The sequence below is a fragment of the Arxiozyma heterogenica genome (assembly GCF_036370985.1).
Source record: "Arxiozyma heterogenica strain weizmannii chromosome Unknown scaffold_15, whole genome shotgun sequence".
NCBI lineage: Eukaryota > Fungi > Ascomycota > Saccharomycetes > Saccharomycetales > Saccharomycetaceae > Arxiozyma > Arxiozyma heterogenica.
The window spans coordinates 403,088-426,227 of NW_027042668.1; the positions used below are offsets into that span (position 1 = coordinate 403,088).

The 23,140-nt window shown below is 29.7% G+C and overlaps 8 protein-coding genes and 1 non-coding gene across 9 annotated transcripts; 3 read left to right on the plus strand and 6 right to left on the minus strand.

The window, feature by feature from the left end:
• Positions 1–31: 31 nt before the first annotated feature.
• Positions 32–1,003, minus strand: ARA1 (D-arabinose 1-dehydrogenase (NAD(P)(+)) ARA1; the record flags this gene model as incomplete). The annotated part of the gene is made up of 1 exon (XM_064857674.1): positions 32–1,003. One exon carries the CDS (start codon positions 1,001–1,003, stop codon positions 32–34), a length of 972 nt encoding a protein of 323 aa, XP_064715512.1.
• A 446-nt stretch (positions 1,004–1,449) lies between these two features.
• Positions 1,450–3,069, minus strand: PWA37_001029 (uncharacterized protein; the record flags this gene model as incomplete). Its single annotated transcript, XM_064857675.1, has 1 exon — positions 1,450–3,069. The coding sequence occupies one exon, from the start codon at positions 3,067–3,069 to the stop codon at positions 1,450–1,452; it is 1,620 nt and encodes a 539-aa protein (XP_064715513.1).
• Positions 3,070–4,726: 1,657 nt separating this feature from the next.
• On the minus strand, positions 4,727–4,799 carry PWA37_001030. Its single transcript has one exon. It is a non-coding gene; the product is annotated as a tRNA-His (tRNA).
• A 2,179-nt stretch (positions 4,800–6,978) lies between these two features.
• Positions 6,979–7,125, minus strand: PWA37_001031 (uncharacterized protein; the record flags this gene model as incomplete). The annotated part of the gene is made up of 1 exon (XM_064857676.1): positions 6,979–7,125. The coding sequence occupies one exon, from the start codon at positions 7,123–7,125 to the stop codon at positions 6,979–6,981; it is 147 nt and encodes a 48-aa protein (XP_064715514.1).
• Positions 7,126–9,851: 2,726 nt separating this feature from the next.
• On the minus strand, positions 9,852–11,120 carry GAL83 (Gal83p; the record flags this gene model as incomplete). Its single annotated transcript, XM_064857677.1, has 1 exon — positions 9,852–11,120. The coding sequence occupies one exon, from the start codon at positions 11,118–11,120 to the stop codon at positions 9,852–9,854; it is 1,269 nt and encodes a 422-aa protein (XP_064715515.1).
• A 2,805-nt stretch (positions 11,121–13,925) lies between these two features.
• Positions 13,926–15,617, plus strand: PWA37_001033 (uncharacterized protein; the record flags this gene model as incomplete). The annotated part of the gene is made up of 1 exon (XM_064857678.1): positions 13,926–15,617. One exon carries the CDS (start codon positions 13,926–13,928, stop codon positions 15,615–15,617), a length of 1,692 nt encoding a protein of 563 aa, XP_064715516.1.
• Positions 15,618–15,646: 29 nt separating this feature from the next.
• On the plus strand, positions 15,647–17,518 carry PWA37_001034 (uncharacterized protein; the record flags this gene model as incomplete). Its single annotated transcript, XM_064857679.1, has 1 exon — positions 15,647–17,518. The coding sequence occupies one exon, from the start codon at positions 15,647–15,649 to the stop codon at positions 17,516–17,518; it is 1,872 nt and encodes a 623-aa protein (XP_064715517.1).
• A 291-nt stretch (positions 17,519–17,809) lies between these two features.
• On the minus strand, positions 17,810–19,054 carry OST3 (dolichyl-diphosphooligosaccharide--protein glycotransferase OST3; the record flags this gene model as incomplete). Its single annotated transcript, XM_064857680.1, has 1 exon — positions 17,810–19,054. One exon carries the CDS (start codon positions 19,052–19,054, stop codon positions 17,810–17,812), a length of 1,245 nt encoding a protein of 414 aa, XP_064715518.1.
• Positions 19,055–20,344: 1,290 nt separating this feature from the next.
• Positions 20,345–23,050, plus strand: MKT1 (Mkt1p; the record flags this gene model as incomplete). Its single annotated transcript, XM_064857681.1, has 1 exon — positions 20,345–23,050. One exon carries the CDS (start codon positions 20,345–20,347, stop codon positions 23,048–23,050), a length of 2,706 nt encoding a protein of 901 aa, XP_064715519.1.
• Between the last annotated feature and the right edge of the window lie 90 nt (positions 23,051–23,140).

Here is a 23,140-nt window from a genome sequence, read left to right on the forward strand (position 1 = left end):
TTTCATTAAGTCAAAACTAGCAATAATTCAATCATTTCTCACCTGTAAAACCCGGAATAGATGATGCAAAAAATTCATCAATGTATCTAATAGGCTCCTTCTTTCCAATATTATCTAACAATGTGATCTCTTCTTCAGTTAATGGCGCAAATTCAATGCAACTAGCAATTCTAACAGGATTCAAAGATCTTGGGATCACAACTGTACCTTTTCTAATATGGTAAGAAATTAAAATGTCATTAACTGTCATATGATATTTTTCACTTAGTTCTTTTACTAATGGCAGTTTAATAACTGGTGCACCAGTGGAACCCAATGGAGAGTATGCAGTCAATAGAATATTATTCTCAGCACAAAATTCTTTGAGTTCCCATTGTGGAAGATGTGGATGAATTTCTACTTGGTTAACAGTTGGCTTAACTTCACATTCTTTCAAAACCCTTTGCAAATATTCAATTGGGAAGTTAGAAACACCAATAGCTCTTACCCTCTTGTCATTTGGATCAAGGTAAATCTTCTCTAATTGTTTATATGTTTCCATCCAATCTGCATTTTCTGCAAACAATGCTTCACGTTCTCCTTTCTTTGGAAGACCTTTAATTCCATGAATTCCATCTTTAACATCTTCCACCTTTTGAAAACATAATGGCCAGTGTTGAAGATACAAGTCGACATAATCTAGTCCAAGATCAGTTAGAGTCTCATCTAAAGATTTACTGACATTATCCCAATATACCGGCCAAACTTTTGAAGTAACAAAGATGTCTTCTCTTCTGATAACACCATCTTCAATTAATTCTTTAATTGCTTCTCCAATGTATGGTTCAGTCCTATAAAACCAAGCAGTATCAATATGTCTATAGCCTGCTTTGATAGCAGCTTTAACAGCCTGTTTGGTCTCTTGTGCTCGTTCTTTGGGAGATGCAGTACCTAGTCCTAAGGCCGGAATTTGAACACCATTATTCAATTTAAATGTAATTTCAGTAGTCTTTGGGTGTAACATCTTCAAAATATTCAATAATTTCTACGTCGTTTGATTTTCTTAATCTGTGCCACAATAATCCGAAATACATGCGCTTTTTTACAGACATGCACCCTTTATATACTTCTTTTATAGCAGAATTTAAAGGTCAATTTTTTTCCTATAACCTCGGAGTTAACTAATATGAGAAAGGATTTAAAAATTTTAAAACGGAGTTAATGTAGGAGTTTGGAATTTAACAAAATCACTTTCCTGTTGTAAAAAAAGACATCCCTATTACAAATTCCTTTAGAGTTTTTAAGAGGTAAAGTGATATAGTGTAAATAATTTAATTTTAAACCTCTAAATAATTTAGTTAATTTCTATATTATTCCTTTAAAATTTTACAATGTTAAAGCTAGATTTAGGGAATGACAATCCTTATTACGTTATTTAGATACAGTCATCTGTTGTTGTTCAGCAATCTATCAATATGAAAGATCATATTGTTCCTTTATTTTTAGCTTTGTATCTTCATCTCCCCTAGAAGGTGTTATCTCTGCACAATTGTGAAGCTTTTCTTCTAATATTTTTGTTTTGTTCGTTAATGAGGAAAGTTTTGAAGCCACTTTTTTCATAAGTGCATCTGTAGCAATTTCATCAAAAAAATATTCAATTTCTGATTTAGTCGACTCAATTTGAGATCCAAGCACAATGCTGGTTTTATATAAATAATAGTTTGAAGTTAACTCTTTCAAACATAATTGATATTTTATTAGACATTTTTTATGAAGTAAACCCTCAAAAAGTTGATATAATAATTCTAAAAATTTAATAGATTTATCTCTATAAAACATTAGAAGAATACTCTGATTTTTAACCTGCTGACTTTCATTTTCTAAACAACCATACGCATTGTACAATTGATCATATTTTGTCTCCAAGTTTTTTAAACTATAATATATATGATCGTTTTTTTTATTTGAACGTTCACTACGGGGTGGAGTATTAGTCTGGTATCCTGCTGGTTTCATAATTTTTGTATTATTATGTGTTTCTTTTTTTAACATTGTTTTGTCGCTTAAGAAAACATCATAGGATTTAGATATTATTAATTGTTGTTCCACTCTAGAAAGGTTTGTTTCTAACAATTTAATCTTTTCTTCCTTTTTGAATAACAATTCTTGAAAATTTATGCACTTATCTGAATAGTCTGTCAAACTAGATTGTAACATTATATATATTTTTCTAGTCAATTCTTCTGATATATCACCTATTGCTGATGTATCTAGTATAGGTAAGGCCTTTTCAATTGCTACCATATTATAAATATTGATAATATTTCTACCCATTTTTTCTGTAATGTTTATTTTAATGTCGATTGCATTTTCCCCTTGTGATTGTGACGTACAGTTACAAGGTCTAGATTTGATCAGTTTTACGTAACCACTTCTTTCTTCTCTACCTGTTTCAGGATTTTCAGAAAGGAAAATATTATCCTCTTTCTTAGTAAATGTCTGCAATTGACCACAATCTTTATTATCCAAGTTATTTTTTGAAGTTTTTGATATCTTCAAATTGTTTTGTGTGATTAATTTGAAGTTTTTTAATTCTTTTGTTGAATCTATCATTAAATAATTGTTTTTATCTATGTCATTCTCACCAGAAAATATATTGAAAAGTGTCCCTTCTTTTTGACTTACTCCTTCTTTCTTGTTCTTTGATGCAAATTTTTTAGTTCCTTTAAATGAATGCATCAACTTTTTAAAACTTCTACTGTTTATTGATCTTTCATTTAATATTGATTTTTTTTGAGCTTCTTCCATCTTTTGAACAGAGTCGGAAATAGCCGCCCCTGTATTGTCTTCATTGGTAGGTTGAACATATTCTGCATATGAAAGAAAATCCTTTGGATCTAATAATTTTTCTCTTGAAAGGTTTTTTTCATTTTTATTTAAAATAGAATGAGTGTTTGACGTTAATGTTTCTCTTCTAATATAAATCGGTAAAGCTTTAGATGTACCTTTCCTTTTAAAAAAATGAAATTTACTTTTTTTAATAACTTCATCTTGTGGAAGCTCTTCACCAGATATAGATATTTGTACCATTTAGTCAGTTTGTTTACTTTTTTGTCTTGTAGTTGCTACTATTAAAAAAATCAATTTTTAACTAAATATCGTTTCCTTTTCTTCTTTGTAAGCTCTAAGTTTTTGAAACTTATATGCTATATAATCTACAATAAATATAAGATTTTATCTTTTTTGTGACATCTTTGTCAAAAAAAAGTAAACTAAAATTTGTAACAGTAATTAATTTAATTTAGACCCACACTGTCACAAAAGTAAGAAAAATTCATAAGAGGATACATTTAAAACAATATTTAGGTGGCTAATAAACAAGAATACTGGTTATGCCTTTAGTATAGTTTGTGGGACAATGCACTTAAAAAGTTACTGAAACCAGCTATCATGATTATTTGATATATATATTAGTATTTATATTACATGCAACATTCTTTAAATTTTTATATAAAAAGTAAACACATAATTATTTGCAATGCATTGAAAAAGTTTATAAAATGAACATTCTACTTTTTTTTCATTGCCTTAATTTTTACACTCCAGTTTGGAATAGCTATTTATCTTGATTTATTTATCAGCCAGTATCTTTTATTTGATATTAACAATTTAATGTTTAATCATTTCTGTTGTCTCATTTCCAAAGATATTAATATTGGTGGTATATCTTGTTATCTTAATATCATTAATTATATGTTTCAAAAAAAATACATTATTATATCTTTTTTTGAAGATATTTCTCAGTCCTTTATGTATAAAACCTTTATGCATTAATAGAGAATAACAAAATACCATAGAGAATAACAAAATACCATAGAGAATAAAAAATATGAAAAACGTAATATTACCAAAACTCATGCTTTATATAAAAAATTCTAGTCATTAGCTTCACTTACTAAAATGGTGTTTAAGGGTTAGACTATTTTGAACCTAAACCAAATAATATATATTATAATTCTCTTATTGGCCTAGTTAGTCAAGTAAATATATTTTATTAGATACCCTCAATATAGATTTATATATCCGTTGAATAATTCTTGTTAGTTATTAATCTATAATATATATATTATTTTATGTATTGATACACTAAAGTATATTGCACTAATATTCAAAGATACTATTGCTTTTCGAACAGCACCATAGATAAGAAGCGACACAGATCACCAACATTATAGAAGGATATAAAGTTTATTAATTTGAAAGCATGAAAAACAAGAACGTCATTGCCGACTAAAGAGTTCACAATATATCACAAGTGTTATCAAAATACTATAACCACAATATTATTACCAATATTAATGTAATAACTCTTAGGTTATATGTTTCTGATAACAGTTAATCTTGTTGAAATTACAATAATACTTCACTTAGATAGATATAAGATATAGACTCTTTCTATATCTCTAGATGTGATATTCCTATATATCTATACATCTATATCCTTAGTTCACTAGAATTAAATAGTACGCACTTATATACTATATCTAAACCTATGTAATCCTTGGTTCCTTGTTCCTTGCTTGCTTGGTTGTTTGTTCTTCTTGGTTGCTCTTTTGTACTTATGTTGGTTACTCCTGCTTTTATCTATATTTGTAAAATTTTGCAAAAAGAAAAGTTTAGAAAAATATCGTTAACCCTCATTTTTCTAAACAATAATATCAGGGATATTACATTTTTTACAAAAAGAGTGCCATCTCCTGGAATCGAACCAGGGTTTCATCGGCCACAACGATGTGTACTAACCACTATACTAAGATGGCTTGAATCACTGCCCTCTTGTTGTGGAATAGAATAGTTATAACCATCAAGATTACACAAGATCCTGAATGAATCTAGAACCAATTAGTGTATTAATAAGCCATACATGTGCTACAACATTAGATGCTGCATAATAAAAAGATTGGATTACATAAGATCTTGGCAAATCTAGAATTTACCTATTGTTTTATTAAGTCCCACGTGTATTACTAATCACCATGATTAGAGAATTGGGATGCAGTTCTAATCCAGTAGTGCACCTAAATTAATATAATAAATTTTAGGGTTTGAATCAGTCAAGTCATTAATGTAGTAATCTGAATAATCGATCGAGCTCCAGAAAACATATAAAAGGACAACGTTTTCAGGAGATAAAAGATCATCTTCCATAATCGTTTCTTGTAAATAATTTATATATTATGTATAAACAAAATAGAACAAGCAAGTAACAAGTTAAGTAACTTCGAATAAGTACATTAGCTCGATATAAGCCGCTTAATATATAAGACCGTTTTAGTAATTATACTATCGACTATAGTTGATTACTGTCTCGATTATTTGAATTACTATTAATATTATTTGCGCTTCCCTGGAATACACAAAGAACTTCACCATACCATACTACAACACCTCTCATCGTGAAATAGAATAATCATAACCATCAAGATTATATGAGATTCTGAATGAATCTAGAGCTATTTATTGTATTAATAAGCCATACACGTGCTACAACATTAGATGCTGCATAATAAAAAGATTAGAGTACATGAGAGTTTGGTAAATCTAGAATTTACCTATTGTCTTAATAAGTTCCACGTGTATTACTAATCACCATGATTAGAGAATTGGGGTGCAGTTCTAATCCACTAGTGCACCTAAATTAATGTAATAAATTTTAGGGTTTGAATCAGTCAGGTTATTAATGTACTAATCTGAATAATCGATAGAGCTCCAGAAAACATATAAAAGGACAACGTTTTCTGGAGATAAAAGATTATCTTCCATAACCGTTTTTTGTAAATAATCTATATATTGTATATAAACATAAATAGAAAAACAAGCAATAATCCTTAATTCTCCTATATATAACGTTCTTATATATTTGTTATTGACCTTACTATTCATTCAATAGTCCTGTTAAAGAATTAGTCCTAAATCCAAACTATAACACTGTTGTAATATAAGATGGTGAGATTCTTTGTGTATTCCAGGGAAACGCAAATAATATTAATAGTTATTCAAATAATCGAGACAGTAATCAATTATAGGCGATAATATAATTACTAAAACAGCCTTATATATTGTGCGGCTTATATCGAGCTAATATATTTATTCGAAGTTACTTAACTTGTTACTTGCTTGTTCTATTTATGTTTATATATAATACATAAATTATTTACAAGAAAAGGTTATGGAAGGTGGTTCTTTAACTTCAGAAAATGTTGCCCTTTTATATGTTTTCTGGAGCTCGATCAATTATTCAAATTCATACATTAATGAGCTTAGTGATCCAAACCCTAAAATTTATTAAACTAATTCAGGTACATTAGTGAATTAGTAATTGCACCCCAATTTACTAGTTATGGTAGTTGGGCGCACTACTGATAAACGGCACAATTATTATGGTCATTAGTAATACATGTGTGACTTATTAAAACAATAGGTAAATTCTAGATTCGTCAGAATCTTATGTAATCTTGGTGGTAATGACTTCTCTATTATACAACAAAGACTATTGTAGTTTGGACTATAAAACTGACTTAGATAATTGAACTATTGAACAAATAGTTAGGGTAATAATAAATATATATAAAGACGTTATATATAGAAAAATTAAACGATTATTGCTTATTTTTTTTTCTTATACAATATGTTACATACAATAATAAATCAGATAAAAACACAAATTTAAATTATAAGATGATAGTCCTTTATATATAAATCATGGGCTGATAATTTCTTATTTGGATTCTGTAATGATTGCCACTGTTGAACACATATCTCTTTGATTACCTCATTAATGTTTCATTATTGTATTACCTAATACTCGACAATCAACATGTAATTTATTAACAAACCCTAAGTTCTATAAATCCAAACTAGAACTTTTTCTTGACAACCATCACAAAAACCCTAACAATATTTTTCAACCCTAATCCTTTTTTCCATTTAATCATAATATCAAGGTTGGTCTATAACACCTTCCTCTCCCAAAAATTCAGGTAAATTTCTGAAATCTGATAATAATGAATTGTGACGATCAGTTGGAAGTTTGTTAAATTTGTCTAAGGTATATTCACACACCAACTCAGGATTAACATCTTGCATCTTACAGTAGTAGGCTTGTGACTCAATGTCATAGCCAGTCACAGCGATGATCTCTTGAAGCCTCAGGATTCTTTCTGTAGCGGTAGCTGGTGAATCTTTGGGGTAACGTCTGTTGTCATTCACAAACTTTTTGATATTTTTGTGCTGGAATTATTTCCATGAACAGTGCATATTAAAGAAGTTTTTTATTAATTAAAGACTCTATTATGGAAACAATGTTATATGTGGTGTCTGGATGTAGGAAAGAAAAAAAAATAAAAAATAAATAAAAAAGAAAAAGATATAAAAAGACACTTTAGTTACTTTTCTATAATCCATCTGTACATATCTATATATTATGTACAAACAGAAGAAAAAGACAAGCAACATATAAACTAAAATATTTAACGTATTCACCGGTTAAGGCCACAGGCATCCAGTAGTTTCCATCCATTTTTGAAGACTAAATATTCACTAACCAGTGAAGTAGGACTTCCTGTGTCAAACAGCACAGGGACTTTTGTTTTATTAACAATACATGGACGTTCATGATGGGTACCTACTAATGATTTGGTAGTAGCTTTAATAATAGTAACTTCTGGTATTGTAGTAGTATCAACGTCGTTTGTTTTTGCATGTTTATCAGCATGTTTTAATTATGTGTATAGATCAGCTCTCTTCTTGAATGAAACACTTATTTTCTGTTTTTGATTTTTTTTAATTTTTTTGATTGTTGGAAATTTGGTAGAGAGAATGAAGAAGAAAGAAGGGAATTGGAATGAAAAGCAGCAGTATTTTCAGTGACAACTCGCATTTGGACAAGTACTGGATTGATGTTCTGGTTTACAACATTTGAAACATAATCTATATTCTAAGCACAAACGACGAAAATCATCTTTATCACGTTTATTGGAAGAAGTGGTACCAGATAAGTTGTGGGATCTTCCCCTCCTGAAAGATGAATCATTGGCAGAATGCGTAGAATAACCTCTACGGTAACGATTGGAAGAATGAATAGCCATAATGGTATCACCGTCACTATCTAATTGATAGGAACCAGAGTTAGATGAGACGTCACTTGAGTAATTAATTGTAATGAGGTCTAATAAGCAGTGCTCACATTTGTGAGCAAGTTCAGTGGCATTATGAAATATTGGTGGAGATTGTAAGACGACAGCTTTTCTAGTGTCGGGTTTTAACCTTTAAATAAAATAACTTATAAGTATCTGTTCGCTCATGACACCCTTGGGTAACAGGTTTTTGTATTGATAGAACTCTTTGATGTACCCGTCGACGTTATTATGTTGTTTTAATGAACAAATTTTGCGACTGATGTAGTACACGTCTGGTTGTGCATCAAAGGAGTCAGTGAATTGAGAGACTAGGCTGGAATAGGAAGTAGAATGTAAATCATAATCAGCAGAGAAGTTAAGGAATTATTGTGTAGCTTTACCTCCAATATTGTCAACAAAGAAACAAATTTTACGGAAATCATCGGTGATTTGGTGAAGATCAAATTTTAGATCTAGGGATAACAAAAATTCACGTTAAGTAAAGACTGAACGAGTTGAACCTGTAAATAGTTGGGGGACTTTTATGGCTTGAATAAAGACAGGATTGGCTGGAACTTAAGACATAATATACAAAAATAAAATTTTAGCGGCGCTACTAATTGTTGTAGTTTGGACTATTCCAGTAGAGTTTAAAAAAGAAGAAGGATCTTTCAATATTTGTCAATAAAACGTATAAGTTTAAATTTTCAAAGTTAGAATTTACTAGAAAATACATTTTTAATGTCAAAGTATGTGGAACATTGACTCCAATTTATAAAATTTGCATTTTCTTTGATTTCCATGAGAGTATAAAAAACATCATTGAGCTATAAATCATGTTTATTTTATATTATTAACTACATATGTGGTCCTTAGATTTCCTAATTAATGTATGGTTTTTTATTACTTTTAACACTTCGTTTGAAAATTCCCATTTGCTTCAAATCTCTAAAAAATAATTTTAATAGAAAAAAAAATGCTTTCTGTCTACTACTGTAATACATTAAAAAATGATAAAATATAGAGAAAAAGTAACTTAAAATAATTCTTATAGAAATGATAATGATAAAACTCTCATTTCCCAATAAGCTAATAGTGCTGAAATCAAGTGTTCTAGGATAAATAGATGGACCAGCGATTTTTTTATTAGTATCAATATATACTGAAATATAAAGTAAGTGCTATTTACTTATCAATAAATGAAAACAAAACAAAGTGATAAATTTCTATTCTTTCCCATAAAAGAGAAATGTCAAATATAAATATATTATAAGACTAATAGTTTTTTCACATTATGTTTCCAACCTTTGCAAATTTTTTTTATATATTATCACTTTTGTATTGCAAGTGTAAAAGAGAATTAAAGAACTTTTCTTGGATTTTGTACACAATAAATATACAATATATATAACTAAAAACATATACCATATAACAAGTGAATACACGAGCCAATTTTCAAAAGATATGTAAAATATGAATAAACCTAAAAAATGTGCCTTTTTTCAAATTAAAAAAATAAGTGCACGGATAGAGATGCCTTGTTATTTGTGATAAAGATTCTATTATATTAGAAAAATAAAGAAAAGCATAGCCCTTCATATGATTACTTCCTTATTAAACCAAATATAATGAATTGATAAAATACTTATACATAGATATATATCTATTTAACATAATTACCTTGATAGGCACGTGTTATTGTAATGGAGCATACAAAATTTGTGTAACATACTTCTGTTTATATCTGACTATAGAAGCAACACATAAGGTATTATGTTTAATACTGCTAGTAGCTAAATGATTCAATATTACATGATTTGGAATAGGCAAAGCACCTGAGTTATTTTCATTATTCTCAGCTTGTGAATGAGAATAACTATTTAGAATGACATTCTCTAAATGTGGTGGCAATTGTGGCGGAGTCAACCATGCCATATTTTGATGATTATTTTGTTGTTGGTCTAATGTCAAATAATATTGCTCCATAACAGTTGGATCAGTGAAAACAGCTGGGATATCCTGCGTATATTCCAAAGAAGGTTTGGATAGTGCTTCATCATAATATCTTGAATAACCATCACCCATATCATCTGGTTCTTGTTCAATTTCCATTGCAATTCTAGAGCGTGTACTCATTGGAATAGTTTTCTTTTTTTTGTTGGATGAATTTTGATTTCTTGAATAATCAGGGGAAGTTGTATCATCACGGGTAGAATATTCTCCTTCTTCAACTGAATGATCTACCTGTTGTTGTTGTTGTTGCTGTAGGCTTGGTGCCGTGACTTCTAAATAATTAACAAAATTACCCATTTGATCAGTGGCCGTAGGCAAGTAGTCACTAAATCTTAATTCATTGTCGACAATAAATCTAAATCTATGAGTACCTGGTGGTAACTGTAATTTGACATGCAATAACCCCGGTCTCCCTGGTACAGGAACCAGCCCAATCATTTTCCTCCAATTGGTAAAGGAACCTGTGACATAGGCTTTATTCCCACCTTGTTGCCATACGATATCTACAGGAACCATGACATTCTTAGGATTAGCTTGTTGAACATTCTGTTGCTGTTGCTGCTGTTGTTGTGCAGATACAAATTGTTGATCTGAAGCATTATATGCCATATTATTACTTTCCTCAGAAATTTGTGAAGATGTCTTTGATAAGAGGTCATCACCACTATTTTCATTATAGTATGGTTCATTATCATTACAATTATCATCGTCGTCATCATCGTCGAAGATCAAAGTAGATCTCGACCTGCTATTATTTCTAGTTAAGTTATTCGTACTATTATTTGTAAAATTACCGTTGTAGCTTTCTCGAGAATGCTGTCGTGACAATTGAGGTTCTAGTTCATTTGGACTGTCCACATTCATTTGTGAGAAGCTTTGGGTGAGTGTATCATTAATATGGTCATTACTGTCAATTAACATATTGTTACTCATATTTCTTTTATTTTCCATTGTAAAAAATATATATATAGATATGTTTATCTATATGTATAACTTCTTTGTATAAATCTATTAACAAAAGGAAAAAAAAAGGAATCTTTATTAGAAGAAAGCTTTTTGATATGGTTGCTGAGCTAATACTAAAAAAAAAATAAAAAGGAGTGTATGTGGTATATGTGTAGAGATAAGTACCTTTCTTTTTTTTTTCTTTTCCTACTTATGCATATGCATATGTTGATTTGTAGGGTTCTTTTTATTCTCTTTTTGAAATATTAATGAATAATGGCTTTCTTGTATCTTTCAAAGACATCTATTAATAGTACTCTTAATATTATTTCTACTATGAATTTTTTTTTCTTTCATTTCTCATTGTTTGAAGGATACCAATATTTTTGAACCATGGATTACTTGACAATCTGGCATTTACCATAGCAGAAGGAGGGGGAAATAGAACAAAAGAGTTCAAAAAAAAAAAAAAAAACACAGATGAGGACGTCGGGAGTTAAGAAGACAGACAAACAAAAAAGAGGAGGGTAAGAAGAAGCAGGAGGGGAAAAATGAACAAAAAAAAAGAAAAAGAAAAAGAGGAAAAAAAGAGAATCACACGGCCTAAAGGAGGCCAAAAAAAATAATGAAAATGTTATAACGTTTATTTTTTTATTTTTATTCATTTTGAAAATTCGTATCAAATGATAGAAGGTGGTATTCTACTTTTTCCTTAGCTTCGATTGCATATTTCTATGTATTGTGTTGTATTGTATTTTTATGCAAGTATCTTGGTTTTTATTGTTAATTGTTGAAATAGTATTTTCTGAATAAATGTCGGTCCAAAATCCAATCAAAAATAATTTTAATTATATTACTGCAAAAGGGAAAACAAGAAAACGGTGGCATATCTAAATGATTATTTTTGTTATATTTGAAGATCCAAAAAATTGTAAAATAAAATTTCAAAAATGGTGACTTCAGGTTTTTGGTTTAGTTTTACAATTTTGATTATTATATAAATTAGGGTAAATCTTGTTTTCAAATAATCAAAATAAAAACATCACCATCATATTATAAATATTGAAAAAAATTAGTTCTATAATTTTAACTCATTGAAAATTCCATATAGTATTATTGAGGTTGTTTTTAAACATCAAATTCAAAAATTGGAAGTTTATTCTGACTATTTCTAACACTTATAATACGCTACCCTTTTTTAACTATTTAAATACTGTTTACATTATAATACATACACACATACATAATATATATATATATATATAATATTCCAATATAAAATGGAGTTATTTCAAGGTCAGTAACTTTTCACTTCCTTATATGTAAAAATAATATTCTAAACAATACGGTTGTAAAATAATTATGCTAAATAATAACTATATCAAAAATCTATATAATACTATCTCCCCTATCTTTTACCTCGATTGACTAGTTCTTCGTTTGCTTTCCCTTGATACCAGTAAATACTATAGAAGGTCTCAAAACAAGAAGGCTGAATGTTCAAACAAACCAGGGGGGAATATTGAAAACTAGAAATGATAAAATAGCAGGCATGCCCGATTATACTTAAGATCAGTTTACAGCATTACACAACAGAATGAAAAGTGTAGATGGTCTTTACCAATATAATAAAAATATGAAGACTAATAATGAACCATCTAACCTAAATTTTATTGGTGCCAATGATGAAGAAATAAACGAAATGACTACATTTTTAGATAAATATCCGGTTTTATTTCATTAATTTAAAAAAAAAACATATACAAAAAGAATGTTAGTAATTTGCAAAATCTTTACATAGTAGCCGCACCAAATAACTATAATATAAACATCGCACTATCTACTTCAAGAATTGTTTATCTTGAACAATACCTTTTATAAAAAAGAAAGTTTAATGACAAAAACTTTGTGATGGAAAAACTACAATACTTTATCAAACTATTTTTTATATAACGAAAAAAAACTCTCAGGAGACTAATATAACTTTCTATAACATTAACAAATATGAACATACATATCATAGGTTTTCTCTATGCTATCTCTTTATTTTTCCATTTGATCCAAAGATACATTATAATTTAATATTATTTTCAAACTGACAATGTTAGAGTTTCTTTATTATGAATATCTTTTACTAACGATAGTACCTCACAAGTCTGCTACTATGTAAGAATTAAGAATCTCTCTCTGTCTCTCTCTCTATATATATATTTTCAAGTGATAAATCTAAACATATTTTTTTATTTTCTTCAGAAGATTTATTTGAAATGGCAACTGTTCAAACTCAAATACATATTTTGCCACTAACAATGACTAATAATCCATCTATTCATTTCTCTGTTATGTATTTGTATTAATATTCTCCTCCTACAAAATTTATTCCTTCCACTATTATCTGAAGTTATTTTATTATTTTCCTTCTCCTTTTTTTTTTTTTCTTCATGGCTTGCCAAAATAAAAAATAAAGAAGAAACATATAAATGACAAAAAAATCTGAAACAAGGGAAAAACAGTAAATCAATTGATAAAAAATCAAAAAAAAAATAAACAAAAAATAGGGGGTAGTAAATAAAAACGTCTTGTTTCTAACAAATTTACATACTTATGTCGAGTTCATCGACTGTTAACAAATTTTTAGCTTATCATCAGTTTATAAAGTACTTTAACTAAACATAACGCTGCTGTAGTTTCATACTAACTAACCTTTACATTCTAAATACCAAAATTTTTTTAACATAAAAAATCAAACGACGAAAAAAAAAGAGCAATAGATAGAGGAATCTAGGAAGTAACAATTAATTTACTTTCATAATGGTAGCCAAAAATATTAGTGCTGGTAGTGGAGACCAAATTTCTATATCTAAGTCCAAAGCAAATCAAATGGAAAGAACAAAGACTAATGAAAAAACTGTCAATAAAGTGAAGGAAACAGAGATTAATGATGTCCCTATAACTGATATAAAAACCATCAGAAAAAAGAAAACTTCAAACTATGTCGGCTGGAAACAAATGGGTCATTGGGAAGAAAAGGATACTTTAACTGAAAATGATTTATTATTAGATTTAACTAAGGACACTATCTTAGATAATCTTATTCCAGAAAAGCTCTATGGTGACTGGTATCATACTCTGGCTATTGTAGCCTTGGCTGGTATCCTTTCGTTCTTTATGGGTAAGTTAAAATGGTCTTTAGCTCCAGTATTTTTCATAATCGTTATCACTTCTTTATATTATAGAACCTCTTCCAGAAAGTATAGATCTTCCATTAGGAATCTAGTTCAAAAAGAATTTACTGTTCAAAATATTGAAACTGATAATGAAACGATGGAATGGTTGAATATGTTCTTGGACAAATATTGGCCTATTTTAGAACCATCTGTTTCACAAATTATTGTGGATCAAGTTAATGATATTTTAGCCATAAATCCAAATATTCCAAGTTTCATAACAAATCTTTGGATCGATCAATTTACTTTAGGTATTAAACCTCCAAGAATTGAAACTATCAAAACCCTCCCAAACACTGAATCTGATATTGTTGTCATGGAGTGGGCTGTGACTTTCACACCACACGACTTGACCGATATGACCGCAAAACAAATAAAAAATTTCGTCAACCAAGCTGTTTTGTTAAAATTGAAATTATTTAACTTTTTAACTCTCCCAATCTCCGTCTCTAACCTATCCTTTAATGTTAAAGCAAGACTTAGATTCAAATTAATGACACCATTTCCACATGTGGAAACTGTTAACATCCAGTTGATAGATGTCCCTGACATTGATTTTATTGCACAAATCCTCGGTAATACAATTTTCAATTGGGAACTTATGGCAATACCAGGGTTATACCCATTTATTAAAATCATGATGAAGAAATATTTAAGCCCAATGCTAATGCCCCCATTTTCGTTACAATTTAATATTCCAAGTTTGTTATCTAATTCCCATTTATCTATGGGTGTTATTGAATTGACTATTAAAAATGCGACTGATTTACACACTGGGTCAGGTGACTTGTTACAGACATCTGTTGATCCATATCTAACCTTTGAGTTAAATGGTAAAATTGTTGGTAAGACGAATACTGTAAGAGACACGTTGAATCCTGTTTGGAACGAAACTTCATACATTTTAGTTAATTCATTAACTGATCCACTGACAATCTCTGTTTTGGATAAACGTGTCAAATTGAAGGACAAACAATTTGGTAGAATTGAAATTAATTTAAATACTTTGACTACAAAATCAACGCAAAAGAATTTGAAGGCGCATTTTCTAAGAAACTCTAAGAATGTTGGTACTTTAAATTTCGATTTAGCATATTTCCCAACTTTGCAACCTAAGACACTACCAAATGGTGACGTTGTAGAACTACCAGATTTAAATACCGGTATTGCCAAGATTGTGGTTGAAGAAATTCAGGGTATGAACACATCCTTAATTGAAGAAGTTGATACTGCTAATAACTCACAAGAAAATATAAAAAAAAGCAAAAAGCCTTAGAGAAAGAAACCTATTCTATTCATGTGTATATGAATGCTAAACTTGTCTTGGAAACTAATAAAACTAAAAATGATATTAATGGTACAATGTCTTATGGAAAAGAATACGAAGCAGTTATATCAGATCGTCGTAAAACTATGTACAGATTTGTTATTAAGAACTCAAAGAATGAAGTTGTTTGCTCCACAGTTCAATCTTTGAATGACTTAATTGACAGAACCGAAATCGATAAAAAAATGATTCCATTAAAGAATTCTAATGGGGGCAGTTTAAAGGTTTCCACTTATTGGAGACCAGTAAGATTAGATATTGGTTTGAACTCTGTTGCCTATACCCCACCTATAGGTGCTATCAGAATCTTTGTGGAAAAAGCTAATAATTTATTGAATTTGGAGAAAATTGGAAAGATTGATCCATATACTAAAGTTTTAGTGAATGGTATTTCCAAAGATAGAACCAATGAAATTGAATCTACCTTGAACCCTGTTTGGAATACTCCTATGTATGTATCTGTTACATCACCAAACCAAAAAATTACTTTAGAAGTTATGGATGTGGAAACAATCGACAAAGATCGTAGTGTTGGTAAATTTAACCTAGATGTACAAGAGTTGTTTATCAGAGATGACAATGATAAATACGAAACTGTTATTGGTAAACAACCACACGTATGTCGCCTAATTACTAAGAAGGGTGCTTATGGTAATCTTACATATTTTATTTCATTTTATCCTACATTGCCTATTCTTTCTTTGGAACAAATTGAAGATTTAAAGTCAATTGAAAAGAAGAGAATCGAATTAGATGAAAAGAGGAAACAAAAAGCAAAATTATCCGAAAAAGAAAAACAACATATGGAGGAACTCACTTTAGAAGTTGAGGAATTTGAACATATCTTACAAAAGAAACAAAAATTGAGCCTTGATGAACTAATGAAGTACAAGACTGGTGTTCTTGCTATATCAGTTTTAGATGGTTTTGTATCGCAACAAGGCACCTATGTTCAGGCCTTTTTTGATAGTAACGGCCATTCTCGTTTTATTTCACCAAAAATCAATTCCACAGTTATAAAAGATGGTTGGACCGGTGATGTAATAATCAAAGAATTGGATTATTCTACAGCTACATTTAGAGTCACGAAGAAAAAGAATGCTAATAGAGCAGAAAACTGTTTGTGTGAAGTTACCGTTCCAACAAGTGAAATTGTCAAAAATTGTTATTATAGACCATCTATATTAAATTTATCCGGTGAGGCCAGCGGAAAATTATTAATCCAATCTCAATGGTTCCCACTAGATACAGAAGAATTACCTCAAGCTGATTTGATCACAAATCAAGGCGATTTAACTGTAATTGCAAAGAGTGCAGAAAGATTATTATCTGCTGATTCAAACGGCTTCTCTGATCCATACCTAAAATTCTATTTAAATGATGAAGATGATTCGATTTTCAAAACTCATGTGGAGAAGAAGACTTTGAATCCAACATGGAATGAAAGAAATACATGTGAGATCAGTAACCGTATTATGGATATATTGCATGTGAAAGTCATGGATTGGGATGCTACCTCAGGTGATGATTGTATTGGATGGGGTAAAATAAGATTAAGTGATATAGTTCCATATAAGACAACAAGTATAGACCTTCCAATAATGTTGGAAGGAAAAGATGGTGGTATTGTTCATTTAGATTTTGAGTTCAAACCAAAATACATAATAAACGTAACCAAACATGAAAAAAAGGTCAGTGATGTTGCTGCGAAGGGATTAGGTACAGGTATTAGAGCAGGTACTACTGTTGTTAGTACTGGTGTTGGAACTGTAGAAAAGATCGGAAAGGGTATTCTTGGAGTCACTGGCCTACGTAAGTCTAAGAAAAAGGATGAAGAACAATTTACCTAAGGATGATCATAAACATAGTAATTTATGGACATATTCCCACACATACATACATCTATGTGTAAATTTATAAAAAAACAATTATGATTATATATGATATTTTTTTATACACTAAGAATGCACAATGTATTTCATCGACAATAATAAACTATGTCTATTTATACAGACACATTGATATATATATATATATATATGGGAAAAAGTTAAAAAGAAAAAAGTAGGATCCACATCAACAAAACAATATCTTAAAGATTTTTACTATGGAATCTTATATGAAAGTATTTTACCTTTCTTCTAGAAACCTAATAGTGATGTCAATTTAAAAAAGGTGAAAGGATAGGATTGTTTTATCGAATACATGTGTGTAAAAGCAGCAAAGAATGAGTATAGTAAGATAGTACCAACTATAGCTAAAACATAAACTAAATAAGGTGAGTTTATATGAATGTTACCTTTACTATTCTTCTTCTTAGATTTCTTGGTGAAACTAAAATCAACAGAATCAGTCCTGCTATTATTGTTACTATTGCTATTATTATTATTATTATTACCACTACTACTATTATTATGGCCACTATTACTTCTAATACTAGTGTTACTAATATCAAAACTGTCAGATGATGTAGTGTTATCATTACTTGGATCTAAAGCTGGTATAATTTTAATTAAGAAAATCATTAAAGCACCAATAATACCATAGAAAAGAGCCACGATTTGAGTTTCAATACCAAATTGGTTTTGAAAGTCCTTTTCTGCAAAATATATAATATGACCATTTCTATCAGCACCGGCGAGTGGTACTTGTCTCATCTTTGTAAACATATAACCACTAATCATGAAAAGTATAAAGATTACACTGGCTAGACCCCAAATCCATCTTAATCTAACCAACTTCAATATTAGGTTGTGATTTTTCTTGATGAGAAGAGTGGAACAGAAAACAATAAGACAGGTGACAAAGACATTTGCCCAATTGGTTTGTTGATGGATAACAAAGTCGGTGTCATCACTGATTCCTGTTGATCTTTTAATCCATTTGAGCATCTGGTTAGCTCTTTCAGGACCAGACGCATGTTGAATGTCGAAGGATTCAAATTGATGTAAACCAGAGCCTGGCGAGAAATAGAACAATGCTGGTATATGTTGTAGTCTGAACAATTTGAAAATATCTGGTATATTTTTAGGAGAATGGACAACTGCTTTACCAAACAAAAATTTCAAATCTGGATCAGTATTGGAGATAAAATCTGGATGATCCAATTTCCAAGATTTTGCGATCAAATCGAATTCAGGATTGAATTCGACACACGTCCTACAACCCATTTCTACAGTGTTTGTGGTAAAAAGAAGAAATAGACCAAAGGAATGTGATTGAACCAAATCGAATACTTTATCAAAGTTTTCATCAGTTACATCTATTATACCATTTTTATCCCTTTGAGCTTCAGTAATAGCGAATTCTTGCCCAAGGACAAAGGAAATTTGAACGAGTAAGATAAATGAAAGTAATTTGATTAGAACTAACTTTATTGATACCATATTGATAAAATCAACGAATGCTTTGCATATATATATATATATATAATTTGGTTAAATAGAATAAAAAATAAAAAGGAAAAAAAAAAGATAAAACAAACAACAACCCTTTTCTAGTGTTCTATTTCGTTTGTTTATTAATATTGAAGATCCTAATGTCTATTTATAAATATTATGATTCATTCAATAGAAATGGTCCCTAAATGCAGTTTCAGAGACTTGAGATTTGGAATATGCTTACAAATTTGTAACGTTTACAGCTCTATAACTTGTATTTTAAAGCTTAGTTAAACAGTACTTTTTCATATCAAAGAAATCGAGGAAAAAAGAAACAAGAAAAAGAAAAAGAAAAAACAAAAACACAAGCAAAAGCAAAATAAAAAATATATGTAAGGATGTTGTGGATGTATGGGTTATTTTTCTCAACTTCAAAACGACAAAAAGAAAAAAAAAGCATTTTCTACAGAAACACCCATACATTTCCCAGCCAATGCGAATGTGCCAATTATCTTTTCAATTTATTTCATGTTTATTTTTTTCTTTTCGAGGAAAAGACGGTTTATTCGTTGATAATGACGACTTTTGTCCTCATTTCGAGGTTCCTTTTCCTCTTATTAATATCCCCCCTTTTTTTTTTGGTTTTGTTTGTTTAATTTGTCCTTTCTTCTATCATTTCATATTCATACAAGAAATGGTACATCTATCTATACTTACATAACTCTTAAGAACCTTTTTCTTTGTCATCCTGCTTTAAGTTGTCATAAAATCTCTTGGAAATGTATCTCTCTCTCTCTTTTTCTCTCTCTATACATATACATCACATATAATCTGAAGTATTGATTTTCTGTTTTCTGTTTTTTATTTTCTACTTTCTATTTTTTTTCCTTTTCCTTTTCCTTTTCCTTTTTCTCTCTACTTTCTAGTTTTTTTTTCTTTTTTTGTTATTTTCCCTTTCCCCATATATTTACTATAACATCTATTTGTCAATCTATTTGTCCATCAATCCATTCGTTTATCTGTTCATACCATTCCACACCGTACCTCAATACAATTAATCGATATCTTATTTGTTATTTTGATTACATTTTAATCCTTTGATACTGACTCATCCTCTAGAAGTACATATTGATTCTCTTTTCTTCTATATCCTCTTCTTCTTTTTTTTATCCTTTTTTTTTCCCTTTTATTGATAACCTTTCACTGTAACTCTAAATATATCTATACATCCCTATACTTCCATACCTCTATATCGCCACATTTCTGAAGTTAAAAAAAATTATAAACAAATAAATAATGCCTATCAATTCTTTAGAGCAATTTTTGTTTGAAAGAGGTTTAGTCGGTACTCATCCCATCGAATCCTTAAAAAATACTACCCTAGGTATCGATGCCAATCATTATGTGTCTCGTCTATTGTCTTCCAAAAAAGAACAATTTTTAGACGCTATTGGCGGGTTCCCAATTAGTTTGAAATTATATTTGGAATCTGATTTGAAAATCTTTAAAGAATATAATATCACTCCTGTTTTCATCTTTAATGGTTCTTTAACTGTTAACCAATTGGATTATAATAGCTATTTCACTGCTGGTGCCGATGAAGCTAGTCTATCTCTTGCTTTAGGGGCTACCTCAATTTCCTCCACCAGTACCACTTCTATCAACAACAACATAAATATAAACATGAACATGAATATAAACAATAATACTAATAATAACAACAATAACAATCATCATAATAATAACAATGACAATATGTCTTCCACTTCTATTAACTCTCCTAATCAGAACCTGAAATCTACTAAAGAAATCATGTTGACTCAAAGACATAAAGCATGGACTCAATGGAATAATTTAATCACTAGTAACCAACACTCTTATATCGATCAACCCTTAAAACCCCAGGAACCATTCAGATTGAACACAAATATCGAATCAAAGAGATTCCAGTCTGATTTGATCAAATATTTCATCGAAAATGATATAACATACCAGGTGGCCCCATTTTCATCTTGGATCCAACTAGATTATCTATTACAAAACAATTTTATCGATGCCATCTATGGTCCAACCGATTGTTTGATGTTGCCAAATTTAGATAAGTTTATCCTAGGCATGGAATTTCCTAATAAAGATTTCAGATTTATCGATAAAAATAGATTGTTGAAGGATTTCGGGATCTCCTATGATGAGTTTATCGATATCTCTATGACTGTCGGTAACGACTTACAACCAACTGTTTTACCACCTCTCCAAATTTATCCAAATAACAAATTGTTTGAGATAGCTTTGGAAATGGTTTTAAATACAGGTACTAATTTTTATGCTTACCAATTGAATAACAGGTCTATTAATGCAAATAATACTAATAATACTACTACCTTAACCACTGCCACCTCTACAACTACTACTAATAATAGCAACAACTATATTTTGTTCTATCAAAGAGGTTGTGCATCTTTGAGACATATGCCTGTATTACAATCAAATGGTAGAGTTGAAATATATTCAACTGATAATAACAATAACAATAATAATAGTGGTAACAATAGCAACAGTACTGATCATAATAATTCTGAAAATAAAGACTCCTCCAGTATGGATGATGTTGATACTGACAATGATTCTAATGACGATAAAGGGGACAAGTCCAAATCACCATCTTCTAGCTTACTAGATACTACAAGTTCATATCCAATTCCAAATGATGTACACGAATTCATTGGACAGAGGTTACCTGCTGAATATTATTATTATAAGTCTATTGGTCTTATCTCAGGTAAATTATTAGATTCTATCACCACAGGTATCTACCCTGAAGAACCACCTTTAGATGGTGGCGTCTCAGATTCTTACAGAAAATTAGTTGTTGAGTCTGTTGACATGTTTAAAAATAAAGAAATTAATTTACTAACACAACAAATTAACAGATATTTCCAAATGAAGCCAATTAAACAAGTTAAATGGTATTCTCATAATAATAAAGTACAATTGACCAACAGAGTCACTCCTTCCATTATAGAACAATTGAAGTACCTTGTAGTTAAAACTGATTTTGGAAATAATCCATTCAATATCTATGAATTTATTAAAATTTTATATGATAATATTAATGATCTTTCTAAAAAATTCATTGCCGAAAAACCTATTATTATTCCTCGTGGGACTCCAGAGAATCAATTAAACTCTACATTTGATTTGTTATCAACATGTTTCTTAAGGTTATTAGTTCAGTTAGAATTTTTTGAGTTTGATCTCGCTAAAAAATCATTGAAACCAACTAACTGGGGTAACATTATATTACACTTTAACGCCGTTTTAAACGATAATGAAGAATACTACGAGAAATTATTTATCCTGTTACTATTTTTAAAGACTGATGTCTTGTCCCTCTCTGAAGAAACACGTCCAAATGTTCGCTCTTCATTATCTGACCATACTTTAAGAACATATCCACAAGAATCCAAATATATTTTAATATTATCACGTTTATTAACACTCTTCCAAATTGATCAAAAACCAACCACAGTTTATCACGGCCCAATCGATAAAAAAACTTTGATATTTAGAGAACATATAGACTTTATTCGAGAAAACTTAAATGATATGTTTGAAGCTTTAGTCGTTGCATCCTTAACATCCAATGAATTTGATAGATTATCATTGACAAATTTCCAATGGCAATCATCTCTTGTACAATATATGCCATTTAAATGCAGTTTACCTAACACAGTTATGGCAGTTATAATGGAATTCTTTTTGCAAAAATATTTACATAATGGGAATAACAAAAGTGATGCGATGTCTTTAGTAGCCACTGAATTTAGTACTTATAAATCTGTTCCAAACCTATCTGAACAATTTGATGAATCTATGAAATATTTGAAGATATGTGACAATTTAATTAAGGAATTAGTCAAAGCCAAACTAATCAAACAGGATGAAGGTGAATTATGTTTCAAAGCTATAAAATTTGCTTCAAACTGTATCACAGAAAGTTAAGTTGATCCTCACTCATATATATAAGTTGCAAACCCAAACAATATCAATAAAAACTCGAAGCAGATCATAATAAAACAGTAGGGAGTATCT